General features: G+C 43.8%; 1 protein-coding gene across 2 annotated transcripts in view; it reads right to left on the reverse strand.

Annotated features, from left to right (window-relative positions):
* DSP (desmoplakin) overlaps nucleotides 1–16,282 on the reverse strand; it is a 229,494-nt gene that overhangs the window by 8,184 nt on the left and 205,028 nt on the right. Inside the window, exon 23 of one of the 2 annotated variants that reach the window (XM_086965017.1) lies at nucleotides 1,945–2,910. In XM_086965017.1, the coding sequence (XP_086821143.1) occupies nucleotides 1,945–2,910 (966 nt within the window). Of the gene's footprint in view, nucleotides 1–612; nucleotides 2,911–16,282 lie in introns of both variants that reach the window. The other variant, XM_086965016.1, reaches the window with a different exon arrangement.

The raw sequence follows: 16,282 nt of genomic DNA on the forward strand, positions 1-16,282 counted from the left end.
CCCTTGTGCATATGTATATAAACATAACATATGGGTTAACCATACCGTTATGCATGCACTGAAACCATTATTAGCAACCATCCCGCAGTTTTGTGACTTCAAACATGGACTGTTTGAAGACAATTTGTAGAAAAGCATTTATTGCAAAAGAGAGAGTCTATCTTATTTTGTATGCAAGCCAGTGCATTTTATAATTAAAGTGAATGTTATAGTGTTGTAGTATTTTTTCAACAGGGTACAAGTTAATAAACTTTCCTGACGAATGAACCTTTCTCCCTAAATTAAACAAACTTTAACTCTTGATGGTAATCTATTATTTGATATTTAAAACTGGAGAGAGGATAGATTTTCTGCGACCAATTGTATACACAACCAATAGCGATTCTGAGGTCCTCAATATTTGTTCAGTTGAGCAAAACCCTGGAGATTTCACAATCAAAAACAGAACCACATTTATAGACATTTGTGAGAAGATGATAAAACAAGCAACACAGTTGTGGCAGAATAAATATGATTCAGATACACTTAACTAAATTAGCGTGGAAAGCCAGTCATTTGATTTACTCGGTCACTTGACAGACACAAAAGTCAGGAGGAAACATTTTTGAATACCTCTAGTGCCTGCCTTTGGAACTTTTCAATTTCCTGTCTCAAATTTCCCCTTTCTTTCTGTAACTCATTAATCAGCCCCTGTAGTTCTAGGCTTCGTGCGTTGCTTGTTTGCAGTTGATTTCTTAGCTCAGTAATAGTGGCATTTTTTTCACCATCTACTTCGTCTTTGCTCTTTCTTATGTCCTCGTATTCCAGCTTCACATTTCGGAGCTCCTCCTCTAATCTCAAGTGCTCCTTGGTGAGGTTCTGCGTGAGAGACTGTAGCCTCTCTATTTCTATTTTACACTCATTCAGGCTCTTATTGCGTTCTTCGATAGCCTTTTGAAGATGCTCATTTCTAAGGTGGGCCTGCTTTAAGCTCTCCTGCTCCTGAAGCAGCTGACGTCGCAAGGCATCCACCTCTGCTTTGAGCCTATTCAATTCGTCAATTACATGTTGGTTCTCCCTAAGTTGGCTGTCTAAAGAATCTCTGTGCTGCCTAAGGTCATCTTCACTCCTTTTCTTTAAAATGGACATTTGCTCCATCTGCTGGGTGAGATGTGTGACATTATTCATTTGTTCTTTGTAGGATCTTGTCAGGCTTTGCATCTCTTCCTCCAGCATCCTTCGCTTTGCAGACTCCTCCAGCAGATTCTTTTTGTGCATGCCATTTTCCTCCTCCAACTTGTGCTTCTGGAGCTGCAGCTCTCTAAGACTGCTCTGGAGTTTAGAAATGTCTTGGTCTCTCCCATGTTTCTCCTGCGATGTCCTTTCATGCTCACTCTGCAGTTGGAGGATCTGTTTCTCATGGTTAATTTTTAAAGTGCTGATTGCCTCTAGGGTGCTAATATTCTCCTTCTGCAGATCAAAGTTGCTCCTCTGCAATCTAGCAAACTCTTCCTCCAGTGATTTCCTCTCCCTACTTTCAACTTCTACCAACTTTTTCAGTCGATCAATTTCCATATTCCTGTCCTGAATGGTCTTTGCAGCATCGTCAAGTGACTTCTTGTACCTCAACTCTTCTTCTGAACGGAGTTTGTGGATCTGCTGCAGTTCGGTCTCTAGTTTTTGTTTTTTTTGGGAAATCTCAGAACCTGATGTTTTATGGTGGCGAATATTTTCTTCACTTATTCTCAGACGCTCTGTGGTCTCAGTCAGTGTGCTGTTAAGCCTGCTAATTTCCTCTTTCATTGCCTTCTTTTCTCTAATTAAACTGTCAATTTCTGCTCTGTAACTAGATGCATCATTTTGGTTTTGCTTAGACACCTCTTGGATTGTTGTCTTTGTAACGGTGATTTCAGTCTCATATTTGTTTTTTAGGCTTATAATTTGCTCATCATAAGTGCTCCTTACCTTAGCCAGGTCATTTTCACATTGCCTGTAGCGTGCAGCCTCTTCCTGTAGCTGAATCTTAAGTTTCTCAATTTCCTTGTTTCTATCCCGAATGGTCTTTGCAGCATCATCCAATGATTGTTTGTAATTTGAAGTATCTTCTAAGCGAAGCTGAACAATCTTCTGGTACTCCAACTCCAACTGCTGTTTTCTTTGAGTAATGTCTGAGCTAGAGGCTCGCTGTTGCAAGGCAGCTTCTTCTGCTCTTCTTTTCTGATCATTTGTTTGAGCTATGGCCTCGTTCAGCCTCTTTATTTCCTCTGTTAGGCTCTTGTTTCGACTTGCAAGGTTTTCAAGCTGTGATTTGAGTTCACTGCATTCATCATGCTTCTCAATGGATATCGTCTGTATTGTTGTTTTCGTGATATTGATTTCGCTTTCATACTTGCTCTTCAGATTGATTAGTTGATCCTCATATTCCCTTCTTACCTTAGCCAACTCATTTTCATAATCCCGTTTACGTGCTCCTTCATCCTGCAGAAGAACCCTCAACTTCTCTATTTCATACTCCTTTTCTTTGACTGTCTTCTGAGACTCTAATTTTTGCCAGTTGATGCTTTCCAATTCATTTTGCTTTTTTTGCTGTACCTGCTCAAATTCATTCTTGTGCTGATCAAGTCTGTCTTCTGCTGTCTTCCTTCGTCTCTTTTCCTCTTCAATTTCAAACGTCAGTCTTGCAATCTTTTCGCTGAACTCCTTTATTTGGCTGTAACATTTCTCCAGATTTGCCTTAGACATACTACCATCCATTTCAACCTTCCTTTTCATTTCCTCTAGAAGAAGAAGTTTTGATTTGTACTCTGAACATTCCTGCTGGACCTTTATCAGATTCTGATCCAGGTATTTGTTCTTGGAATTATTGTCAGAGTTTGCATCTCTGGCAAGTCTTAGTTCCTCTTCTAGCATTTCAATTCTTGTATTTTTCATCTGTGAAATAAGAGGAAAAGTAAATAAATCCTTATTAGTGGTTCACTGTATCTTCAATGCAAACAAATAAACACAAACATATCGATGTTGTTGAGCTAATTGCAAGGCAAATTGAAAGCTATACCATTGTAACAAACATATAATATTTAAGCATCTAATTAATTGTTTTACCAAGATTCATACACACTATTAGAAACTTTACATTAAAAATGGCATCTAAGTAATCGGTTACATATGGTCATAGGTTTAACAATTGCAGAATATATCTACCAGTAACATTCTATGAATTCAGACCTGGATCTCTCCTTATGTCCTCTTGAGGTAGACAAATGTAATCCTAATGAATGTCAATAATAGAACTTATTATTTAAGAGTCAGGTACTTAGGTTTCTGGCACACAGAATATGAATTGGTCAAGATTATTAAAGTAGTAAATCCTCATTTATTTTTATTTAGCGGCAACAAGCCCAATTCAAGCACTGATGCTGTTTTTAGGTCCAGTCTGAAAATGCAGATCAGTTGCATAGGTCTAATAACTAACATGATAGTCTGCTTGACCACGTTTCCCTAAAATATGTTTTTATGTAGCTGTAATATTGTTAACCTCAAGTTCCTGCTTAAGTACTTTTCGCTGGCACATCCTAGCACAGTCCAAATCCAAAATACTAGAGTCACAATTCATGAAGTCCTTTTAAATTTACACCTGATGATAATTTGATTTACCTATGACAGGAATTTACTTTAGGTAACCCTGACTCATAAAACAAGTACATTATCCTCTGGAGTTGTGTAATATTGTGCAAACCCAACAGTTTGAAGGTATTCACAAACAACTTTTAAACCCAGTCCCACCTGGAAGTGGTTGAAGAGTCACTATGTCATGGAAAGGAGTAAATTAATTTTGATGGTGGATGTGTTAAGGGAATGTGTTGAACTTGGCACTTTTTGCAGGGTCATCCCGGAACTTTTTGCCTTCCTCCTGTATTTTGTCTGACCTGTTTTTGTTGGTTTTATGACTCTGGGCACTTTACCACTGCTGATCAGTGCTAAATTGCACATGCTCTCCCTATTGTAAATTGATGTGTGGATTAGTGACTCCATGAGTGGCTTTTTGATTTACTGTCAGACCCTAGTAAAGTGCAATGCAGGTGCCCAGGGCTGGTAAATCAAATGCTGCTGGTGGGCTTGCAGCACTGTTGTGCCACCCACAGAAGCAGCCTGTAAAGTGTTTCTCAGGTCTGCCATTGCCGAGCCTGTTCTGGTACTGCCATGTTGACTGGGCAAGTGCACCCACTTGCCAGTCCATAAACCTTCCCTTTTCTGCATACTAGTCACCCTTAAGGTAGACCCAAGGGCAGGGTGCATTGTAGGTAAAAGTTAGGACATGCCCTGGTGTGTGTGGCATGTCCTAATAGTGAATAACAGCCATTTTCGTTTTTCACTATTGCAAGGCTACCTGTTCCCCATAGGCCAAGATGGGCAGTTTGATTATACCATCTTATAATCCTAACTGACTCAGGGAACTAGGTAGAAATTCGAGTTTAATATGCCTGAACTCAGAATGATAAAATGCATCTTTTAGTGAAGTTGGTTTTAACATTGTGTTTGAAAATGCAACTTTTAGAAAGTAGATATTTTCTTGCCTAACTATCCAAGTCTGCCTCTGCTAGGTTGCGTATTCCTTGTCTACAGTTTGAGTGACAGGAGCTGGAGGATTCCAGGAGTCCGGGTGAGTCAGCACAGGGCTGAATAGACCCATCTGCATGTAGTGTGGTGGGGGGGGAGCACCTAGGACCTGAATAGGGTTGTGCCTGCCTTTCACAATGCTGACTCCACCTCCTGTGGTGCGTCTGATGTCTCTGGTCCACACTGTCAAAGGAAAGGAGTCTTGTCAACAAAGTGCTCCAAGGACTGCACAGAACGGGTTTGGACTGAGTTCCTGGCCCTCTACCTTCAAAGGACAAAGGATGTGCTAATATAAATATTGGGACCCAGACCCAAGAACTTTAGATCACTTTCGGGAAACAAGAAGAACCTTTGCTGAGGAGAGGAACCAGAGAAACTGAGGAGGAGACTATCCCTAAGCTGAGAGCTGTTTGGGGGATTGGCTTGCAGTGGTTGCCTGACTGCCAAAGAAAGGTGAAAGGACTTTGTGCTACTTTCAAATCAACTTGTAAAGGATCTCCAAGGGCTTGAGCTAGAGCTTGCCTCCTGCTGAGGTCTCAGAGGCAACAGACTACACCAACCAGCTCCACTGCATTCTCTTGCTGGGAATTGAAGTGCCTGCTGTTGAGCTGGCCCTTCTGAAAGACTGCATGTCGCTGGAAGCCATCACATCACCCGAAGCGCATCACCGGAGAAGAGTGTCGCCGTCACAGCAGACGCCGTCGCATCAACGGAGAAGCGCGTCGCAGGGCCTGTCGCAGCTCCGGAGAATGGTTGAGTCGCCTCACGGTCGAAGGGCATGCACGCATCGTTGTCGCATCAAGAAGAAGATGCCATTTTGTCTCATTGCACCGGATCTTCATTGCATCACGGCGCTGCTAGTCGCAACGCCATGGAAGCACAGTAAGAAACCGACGCATCACCTCCCCGCGTGAAGAAGAACCAATGCATCCCCCACACAGCAGTAGGGACCCGACGCATGACCGTTTTTGCGTGTACGGAACCAACGCATCAACGTGGGATATCGCCATTAACAGACCCGCCATTTGACGGGCTCTCCCTTGCCTAAAATACTCGCTCTCCGGACTGGATCCACGGTCCCTTGACAAAAACCGCCTTGTATGAAAGGCAATTGTTACCTATTTTTTCAAGACAAACATGATTTAGATACTTGTCCTGCAGATGATGCCATGTATCTGAGGTTTCGGAATCGAAACGTCGTTGACACACTAGTACCATATGTACCTAAAATTTTAATAAATGCAATATACAGTGGAGCTCTAAAACACAATCAAGTCTGTTTACTGTTTACTGACTACAAGTATACAGACCGCCTTGTTCACTCTTGCCTGAATTCTGTTGTTTTGTCTTGTTCACTGTGGGTCACGGGCCGTGCCTACTTGACATTACTTTAAGATTAATTTCTAATTGTGTGCATTTTTCAAATAAATTCCTGTCCGGCTGGACAAAGGACATACTAACTATCTAGTGCAGTGTTTCCCAAACTGTGGTCCGCGGACCCCCATGGGTCCGTGACACATTTCCAGGGGGTCCGCAGACAGCAGTTTTAACAGCTCTGCAAAGTTCCTTATATAATTAGCAGTTTTCCAGGCAACAAAAATAAGTGTCAAGATAACACCAGTGATTAATGTACCTGCTGGAGAGAGATTAGAGTGTTGTCCAATGGCAGCTTTGAGTTATCTAAGGTAGCGCAGAGGGTTAATATGCCTACTGCAAAAAACGTGTACAATGCAGCTCAAAAAACAGTATTTTATGTGCGTAGCTCAGTGGGTTACTGCTTTTCTCACCCAGATTCGTTTGTAATTGCACAGTTCATATGTTACAATCATAATCTAGAACCGTGACCTATAAACTGTAATCAAAGAGCTGCTTGCAAACTGCACTGTACAAGTTAGTAACTTATGTTTTTCCCACACTTTTATTATCCTGATGCTGCTAAAAAGGTTTATTTGAGTAGAAATACATTTTTATTATTAAAGTCAATGCTAACCACTTTATGTTCTGAATCCTGGGTTTGTGGTTCTCCAGAACAAGCACACTTTAAAAGTGCCGACCAGTATGTATATGTGAAACCTACACCCTGTAGCATCCTTTGCCTTACGTAACATTTTATATACACTGATTTACACATATGATTCATTGTCTCTATATGTGTGTGATGTAAAGTGCTCTGACATCCTACACTGGTATGAGAGGTGCTATAAAACAAATGAAATACATGTGAGAGAAGGCTCTTGAGAGATGAGATGCACTCTTGGAGAGTGATAGTGAAGGAATCATTGAAGAACCCCAATAAAGATTGTCGTATCCTGGTGCATAGTAAGGTCATCATTTACTATTATTTACAAGCTAATACAAATCAATATATAATGATAAACGTGTTATAGAATGCACCCTTGTTTCCTAAATTGTCTTGGTTGGAGAGATTCCCAAAGCCCCCTTTATAGTGGTCAGGCTCACTCACTGCACTTGCTGTGCATCCTATGGGTACTGGTCAGAAAACATCTGCCAGGGCAGCTTTGGGTTGCCAGTCCACCCCTGGCAGAAGCAGGCGCCTCCTACTGCGAAATAAAACCAACCATTTAAAAGTCAGTCAGGGAGATGCAGCACCAATCTTCGATTTTTGCAATTCTTTCAATATAAAATGCTAAAATCCTCAGTAATTCGAGTATTTGTTTAGTGTGCACACGTGTTTATTTTTTTCAAATTACTGTTTTAATTAAATTTAAATCATGCAAATTGCTTAGGGGTCCCTGGTTTCCAGTGGGGACTCAATGGGGGTCCTCAGGAGTCAAAGGTTTGGGAACCACTGATCTAGTGTATGTCTATTCTTACCCTGATCTCTCAAGTACTAGGGTCGACTGTTTTTGTAAAAGTTAGAGCCAGTCGGTCATGTTGTTCATGCATTATTCATCAACTTCACTTTCACATGAACCCCAATAAGACAATGGGTCATATCATCACCGTACTGGTTTCCTCTCTATAAACTACCCGTTTTCCTCTATCCATCTAGTCAATGGTGACCAGATTTTTAAGCCTTTCATATGTGAACGTATTTCCCTCCTTGCATAAATAGCCTTTTCCAGATTATAATTTGCAAGCAGGCGAAAAAGCCATTGCTGAAATCGGGGGTGGGGGTGGGGGGGTGTTGGGATCTAGCCATGTTGATGCTATGCATAAACGGAGGATCGCCATTTCAATCAATACTAATTCCTCTCCGATTTTCCTCCGTGTATCCAGTGCTACCCCAAGCCCTATCAGGGACAGAGAGAGGGAGCATTCTACTCCTAGAGCCTCCTTAAGGAAGTTGATGACCTCCAGTTTAAACTTGCTAAGCATGCTGCAGGAAGCAAAGATAAGGATCAGGTCTGCCTGAAATAATGCACACCTGGGACATGATGTTCCTTTCCCAGTCCCCCATTTGGCATTTTTTTGGGGAGTATAGTATACTTTTTCCACTTTAGCGCCGGTTCCTCCATGTTATCTTTCATTAGAGAGATCAAAAATGTATGAACTACCCGTGTAGACAGATCTTTGTTTTCAATCAGTTTATCAAATATGTCATTGTTAGCGAATCCTATTTGTCCGCCACCTATCTTGTTTAAGAAAACCCCTTTGATATATCTCAAACCATTCTTTAAGGTTTTCAAAGGAGACATGGACAAGTGGAAAGAAAAAAGCTCCAAGTTTTCTCAGTCCAACCTAATCTCATCTTTTAGTTATGGGGCCTTTAAATATTTCTGGCAGATTTTGGTTATTGCAAAGTGGTGCATAAAATTTGAGCCATCCAATTCCGATCAGTCTTCGAACCGATTTCCAGATTTTAACCCCCCCCCCCTTGTTGTGTTGTGAAGCTGATTTTTTTGAAGTAGTCATCGTTAAGTTACCGCCAGGCCCAGCCCCAAGCTTCCACCCCCATTATAAGTTCTACGGCAGGGGTCTCCAAACCGGTCCTGGAGGGCCGGATTCATGCCAGATTTTTTGGATATCCTCATTGAGATACATGTAGTAATTTTAAAAATCTGGCTTGAATCCGGCCCTCCAGGACCGGTTTGGAGACCCCTGTTCTAGGGGGTCGGTACGTCTTCAAGTGCTCTATCTTTTGGCTTCTCTTGTATTAGAACTAGATTGTGTAATAGTACGGTGGTCCAGTAATGAAGTCTTATATTTGGTAGGGCCAATCCCCTCTTTCCTTGGGTTAAGTACGGAATTCATAGGCCCTTTTTGGCTTGGCGTATGCCCAGACAAATCGGGAAAAGAAATCTTCTATTTTCTTCAAAAAGTCAGTTGAGAATTCCAGTGGAATACCATGCAGAAAGTATAAAAAATATAGCAGTTTAATAATGTTGCATCTGCCAATGATAGATAGATGGAGATTATGCAGTCTCGACAGGTCCTGATTGACTTTAACTAGTAGGGGATCGATGTTATCTTTGGCAATGTTATCAATGGTTGCTGATATATTAATCCCTAAGTTGGTCACTTTTTTGAGGGCCCCAGTATCATTGATCATTAAGTTCTTGTTACCCACTATTTGCGTTTTGCCACAATTAAGAGTATATCCCAAGAGGGTCCCATATCTCTCGGCTTCTTCTTTGATTTATTTATAGCAGTATCAGGGTCGGAGGTCATGAGGGCAATGTTATCGGCATATGCCAAGACTTTTGTTTCCTAATTATGTGTTACAATAGGTCTAATAGTCTTATTATTTTCTAGTTGTCGGAGAAAATGGTCAATATAGAATGCAAATAGCAACTGTGAACTTGGACAGCCCTGTCGGTGCCTCTTGTTATTTTAAAAGGATCTGTAAGTGTTCCGTTAACAAATACCATTGCCGTAAGGTGAACATAAAACATTTTGATAGCCTGTAGTAGCCCATCTCCGATTCCCACCCTTGATAGGGTCTCCCATACAAAGGACCAGGAGATCCGGTCAAAGGCCTTTTCTGCGTCTAGCAGGATTAGTGCCATCAGGTCTTTGGATATGCTGGTGGCAGGCTCCTTGTGTGGCCTGTTGTTCCTTGCCCTGGGATAAATCTGTGCTGCCTGATGGAGATGACCTTAGGATAACTAATGCCATTCTGGTGGCAAGGATCTTTTTAGTAAATTGTACTATCACTTTTAATCAGTGTTATAGGGCGATATGAGCCAGGCTCACTCTAGGAAAGTGGCTCTATATATACTGGACCAAAGTAAGGTACAGTGTGTATAGAGTCCCCAGTCCCCAGATGTTTGCAAAGGCTAATGTTAGATATAACCTTACTCTCTAAAGTGGTAGCTTGATCGAGCAGTAAGGCAGTATCAGAGGACAGTGTAAAGCATGTGTTGTACACACTCAGTCAGGAAATGGTCTCACACAGTCAAGAACTGAACTCTAGGCAAATGGTTTTGTGTCAAAAGATATAGTTGTTTTATTTTAGAACCAATCATTTTGGTTACAGTAGTGATTTTTAAAGAATATTATTGTATTTTAAAAGTTGACACTTAGAAACTTTTTCAGATGAAATTGCCAATGTTATCCTATGGAAGGTAGTTTCTCGTTACTATTGTAATCCAGTGCACTGGGACCTCTCTCTAAAACAGGTAAGTAATTACGTTTTGGTAGATGGTACGATTTTTAAAGAATATTTGTAGTTTGCAAAATTCAACACTTCGAAGACATTTCACAGAAAAACAGTCAATGGTTTCCTATGAAGAAAATTCAAATTGCAGGTAAAGTATGTTCACGCTACTTTTGTAATCCAGTACTGGACTCCTAGGTTCAGCACTGGGACCACTATCTAACACAGGTAAGTAAGTACATTTTGGTAGTCGGTACGATTTTTAAAGACTATTTGTAGTATGCAAAAATTGACACAGAAGAAATTTCACAGAAAAAAAGACAATGGTTTCCTATGGAAGAAAATTCAAGTTGCAGGTAAGTACGGTTAGAATTACTTTTCAGGATTGGTGCTAGGCTAAAAGGTGCAAAAGGGGGTGGTGATGGACGGAGCATCTGAATCAATCAAACACTCACATTCAGTCAACAGATCTGGGTTTAATCCATCACCGTTCTTTAGCCCACTCTGCCACCCCAGTTCTGACATGGCCATATGCAAATCAGTCTGACCCTGTGCCTCATGGGAACAGTCCAACCCGAACTGCCAAGCCATGCTTTCCCTGGACCGGAAACAAGCTTCTGAGGACCGGTTTCTGGCATTTCAGCCGTCTTCAGCCTGGCTTGCTTGAATCCAGTGGCAAAGTGAGCAAGGGACTCACGTCTGAGCATACCCTGCCAACTTATGGCAAGCAAAGTGGTACAAAAGGGGGTGGTGATGTTCACCTGATAACAGGTGAGTTATTTGGAATTCGTTGTTCGGCTGATTTTAGGTGAATATTTTGAAGTTCCAAAACTCCACACTTAGAAGAACTTCTGAGTGAAACCAGTCAATGTTAGCCTATGGAAGAAAAGTGAGTTATCGTTTTTTATGTAAGTACTCGACTGGCAGAGTTAAGGTTCTGGACTTAGACTCAGGGGTTGCCGTGGGTCAGGTAGGTACAGTTGGTACACCCTCAGCGGCACAGGGTCAGCCGGGTGCAGAGGTAGTTAGGCCCAATGTTATCCAGTGAGAGGCATGGAGCCTTCGGTTGGTGACTGCTGGCTAGCAGGCCACGCGGCTGTGGGAGCTGGGCTCCTGGTCACTTGCTCAGGGCAAATGGTGAAGTAGGATAGGACACAAGTTGCATGGCCAGGGGCACTCGGGCGGCTAGGTGCAGGGTGCTTTTGAGCCGTTGGGCACTCAATGTAATTCAATGGAGATCTTGAGAAGGTAACAAAGACTGTAGGCCCGAGGACGATGGATCTTCTGGAGCGACCAACACTTCGAGGGGTAAGTTGGGATCTTGGAGGGTAGGTAGGCACCCGGAGTTGGGCACAGGAGGCCGGGTGCAGGGGTGTCTTTGCACATTGGGAAATCTTACCCTCTGCTGGTCGCGGTAGGAGGGGTCCCTGGTTCTGAGTCTGCAGGCGTCGTCTGGGTTGTTGAGGAGGGTCCCTGGGCACTGGATTCCAGGTCAGAATCGCCAGGGGGACGTCCTCAAGGTCTTTGTCCACTTGGGCACAGGCCGGGCTCAGCGGGTGCAGAGTGGGCTGGATCCGCGGTTCCTGGCTGGCACCAGGGGTATTGCTGTTTGAGCAGAGCCACTGCTCGTGGGAGTCCCAGTCTCTAAGAGGGTCAAGGCAGGCAGGTCCTCCGGGGTTCTTGAGGTTGCTGTCGGCAGGAGACGCCGGGAGCAGGTTCAAGAATCAACAGGCCTGTACGGCTGGGGCCAAGTCAGTTGGTGTTGTCATCTTGTTAGTAGCTGCAGGGCTGGTCTTCTTCTTCTTGGCCTTTTTCCTTGTTTCAAAATCGGGATCTGAGTAAGGAAGGTTCAGGGTGCCCCTAAATACTACATTTAGGGGTGTTACAGGTAGGGAAAGGGCAGGGACCAATAGGTCCCTGTCCTGGGGTGAGTACACTGTCTATCCTGCTCCTCTCCGGTGGGAGTGGGGCAGGAGCCTATCTCTAATTGGGTAGGGCTTCAAGATGGCCGGAGCCCGGAGTTTTGCTTCACCTCGCCTCTTCCACCTGAGGGGTGGAGTTGGCACAGGCTGGTACACCCCCTTTCCTAGCGTAGATTTTCCCGCCAGTCTTCCCGCCAGAGTGGGGGTCAGAACCAGTGGGGGCCAGTTGCTGAGTACAGCAAGTGGTCTGGAGAAGCTCACAAAGGCGGTATGCCTTTGAAACTTCTCTCTGCCCATCCTGGGGGAGGAGGCCTAGCACCTCGCCCAGGATGTGCATTGTTGCAGGCCCAGGAGAGCGGGGGCTCTCCACCCAGGGGTCCAGCAACATGTCTGCTGTGGGGCAGCCTCTCAGACCAGACGTGGATTGTAGGTTAGGTTTCAGGGGTCATCTCTAAGATGCCCTCTGTAGTGCATTTTACATTAAATCCCACACTGGCATAAGTGTGGGTTTAATGTGTAGAAAAGTTTGATATCAAACTTGTCAGTCTTCAGTGTAGCCATTATGGTGCTGTGGAGTTCGTAAAGACAATCTCCCTGGACCATATACTGTTAATGGCATCACTGCACTTACAGTGCCCAGGAATGGCCCTGGGTCCTGTAGGGGCACAGGGCTCATGCACCTGTGCCCACACCACTGGCATAGGGCACCAGCTAGATGGGTGACGGATGTATGCCAGGGCAGTGGGTGTGTGGGCATGGCACACAGGGATGTGTGCCATGTCAAGACTATGTTTACTTCTGCACCAGGCCACTCAGCCTGGAAAGGCAGTGTGTGGGTGTCAGGGTGCAGAGCCCCTAAGGGTGGCACAATAAGTGCTGCAGCCCTTAGGGGTCTTCTCTGGTCACAATGCCCTGGGTACCTAGGGTACCATACCAGGGGCTGACATGTGGCCAGAGGTGCCAATTGAGTTTCAGCTTCGATGCAGTTTTAGGGAAGGAACACAGCCCTGGGTACCTGATTGGCAGAAGCCCAGGGCACACTCAGTCAAAGCACATCAGCAATTCAGCAAAAAGTGGGGGCATACCAATGCAAGAAAGATGACACTTTCTCACACTCGCATGTTTTTTTTAGGAAATCACTATTTTGGCGGGTGACCTAGAGTCTGGAGGTCTTCCACCCTTAAATACATGCATAAATAGCTGGGTCATACAGTCTTTAGGCTGCAACAAGAATTTTTCGTAAAATTCCAGAGGGAAGCTATCCAAACCAGCAGCCTTGCCATTAGGGAAACTATTAATGGATAATAATATCTCAATCCATTGCCGGCGCTCATCTAACAGTAGTCGTTTTTCCCAAGAGAATTGCTCCACGGGGATTGGACTCAAATATGCCTTGACTTCTCCCAGTTACCTAGATGAATCCTCCTGATATAGTTTTTTTGGTAGTATGCGTTAAAAGTGTTCCTAATTCCATCTGGATCTGTAACCACACATAGCACTGGGTCTTTCATTTCTTGTATTATGTTCTGTGTTGCTTCTTGTCTAGCTCTAAATGCCAGGTGGTGCCCTACCTGCTCACTGCCCTCATATGCTTTATCTCGCCATACTGCGAGTCTGTCTGCAACATTTTTCACAAGGATTTCCATAATATCGGATTTAGACACAGCCCCTTTTGTCTGCGCTGCTGCGGGATCCCCACCGATTGGAACACTCTAATCAGGTCCTCTTCTGCAGCTGACAGTCTACTTGATGTATCATTAAGAAATAATTGTTTTTTATATGAGGACAGGGACAATCTAAGGATTCCCCCCCCCCCCCATATTCCTGCTTTTAACGTATCTCATACAACCTCGATTCCTGTCCTCCCTAAGTTCTCATCAAGAAATTGAGGGCTCCATTTCCTCATATAACTCAATATTCCTCATTCACAATCAGGGCTTGTTCAAAACTCCATGTTGCACCACCCTTAGTTTTTGGCCTTCTTCCCTTGATCTCAGCCATTAAGGGGTTATAATCGGACACTATACGCGGGGCGTTATCGATACAACAATCATAGAGTAGGGAATGGGACACTAGTATGAAGTCAAGTCTAAAGTGCTCACTGTGTGCAAAGGAAAAAAAGTAAAATCCTGGGTCAGAGGGATTTCGCCAATTTCAGAGGTCGCAGAGTGCGTGATCTAAGCATTTTTGTCCTTAATGCCCAGAAGACTTTCGGTTTCCTACCACTATATGTCCAGTTAGTTTCTGAGTTAAATGTTTTATCGGCAAGTATGTTTATGTTAAAGTCCCCACATAAGATTATGGGGAGCAACCAGACAGTAAGTTTATTATTCACCTGCTCAATCACTCCTGGATTATCCAAGGTGCTGCCATAAACTGAAGAAATTGTGAATTATTGCTCATTGCTTTGAGGGCATTCAGTTATTACCCGTCTTCCTAGATGGTCCACTGATGTTCACCTAAATTGTAGAGTAATGTTTGATGTCAAGATTGCCAACCCACTTGTCCGTGTATTTTGTGTCATCCCCCCAACATTGTGTAGCCAAGTGAATTTAATAGGTGCAATTGAGCCCTTTCAATGTGAGTCTCCTGCATGCAGGTCTGTCTTCAATAGCCGCAGCCCGCCTGCAGTGTGTGGTCTCTATTTAGGGTCATATAGACCACAGATATTAATAGTGGCTATGAGTATATTACTCATCAAGCAAGAAAAGAGAAAAAAAACACAATACCTGTAGAGCATCTCCCCCTTTTGCCAGCCCCCCAACCCCAGTGCCCACCCAACCCCACATCCCCTCCCACCACCTACAGCTGAGATAACCTGGCCCTGCCCGATGATGTCATCAGAGTAGTCAAGACCTCGCTGCTCCTCGAGTCTCACTCCCTCAAAATCATCCTAAAAAAATAAAAGAAAGAAAAATCTGTGAATCTTATCCTAATATTTTTTCCCCAAATCGTTGTCAATCATTATTTTGAGTCATGCGTCCTATGGTTTGGCTCTGTCTACAACTAGACCCCACTCTCAGTTTGGCCAGAGATCTCCTTTAAATATGTTTGGGCCTGAATTTCAGTGAGAATGCTGCAAGTTGTCCCCCTGAAAACAACCTTTAGCCTAGCTCAGTTCTGCAGATATACTTCTGCCCGAGCTGCTGAAATGGGGCAAAGAATTGTCTAAGTTTCCACCTTCGATCCACAGTGGCATGAGCGAAATCCGTTCTCATGAATCTCACTCCATAAAATTCCTTTTTGGCGGTTGGTATGGCCAGATCGTAAAGGGATTGCTGAAGTAAAAATTTCCCGAAGTATACAAGCATTGCACGCGGCTGCTCAGAAGTGGATGAGGGACATTTTGACGGTGTTAAGGAGAATCTGTGGGCCCGCTTGATCTCTTTGTCCCATTCCCAGATGTGCAGTTCAGGAAAGGCCCCCTTTAGCAACGATATCATATATTTTCTGGGGTCGTTACCTTCGGCTCCTTCTGCGATGCAAAGGACATGGAGGCTGTTACGGAGTTGTCTGTTTTCATACTCCTCCATTTTCCACATTAGATCCTTTACTATGCCCTCATGTGCATCGCCTTGTGCTTTCAGTGTGACAGAGTCCTTCTCCAAATTTTCAGTCCGAGCTTCCACTTAGGCCATTCTGTCTGCGATTTCACCACGTGCTCTACGATTGTCTATCTTTACCTCCTCCTGAAAGCTCTTGATTGTTTGTAACACCACTACTAGGGCAGGTTCATTCTGGCTCCCAGTCCCTCCATTCTCAATGTTGCCTGTAATTGTGTGGTTTACCCATGAGCGGATTGTTTGATCTGCTATAGTGGTAAATTGAGAAGCTGAATAGTCTAATCTCAGTTCCACAGTGCTTCTGCAGTCGGGGATCTCGCTCCTCCTTCTCCTACTTCCTTTCTTTGTTAGGGATTTCTTCTGTGCACAGGGTTTTGAGAGAGGCTCAGAGTCAGCGGTGCTCCTCTAGTTACACCCATCTTCTTCGCTGGAGGCGGTGTGCTTACATCAGATAATTCGGATTCATCAGTTAGGAAGCAGAATTTCTCCAGTGTATCAGGTGATCTGGCCAAAGGCAGAGGGGCATCTGCCTTTTCATTTCCAGCTACATTTCCAATTTAATTTCCAAGATCTTTGTTAGCCAAGGAGCATTCACTCCCAATTATTCCCACACTATCTGGACACTTCAGCTGGCCATCTTG

Source organism: Lissotriton vulgaris, chromosome 4_1, assembly GCF_964263255.1.
Source record: "Lissotriton vulgaris chromosome 4_1, aLisVul1.2, whole genome shotgun sequence".
NCBI lineage: Eukaryota > Metazoa > Chordata > Amphibia > Caudata > Salamandridae > Lissotriton > Lissotriton vulgaris.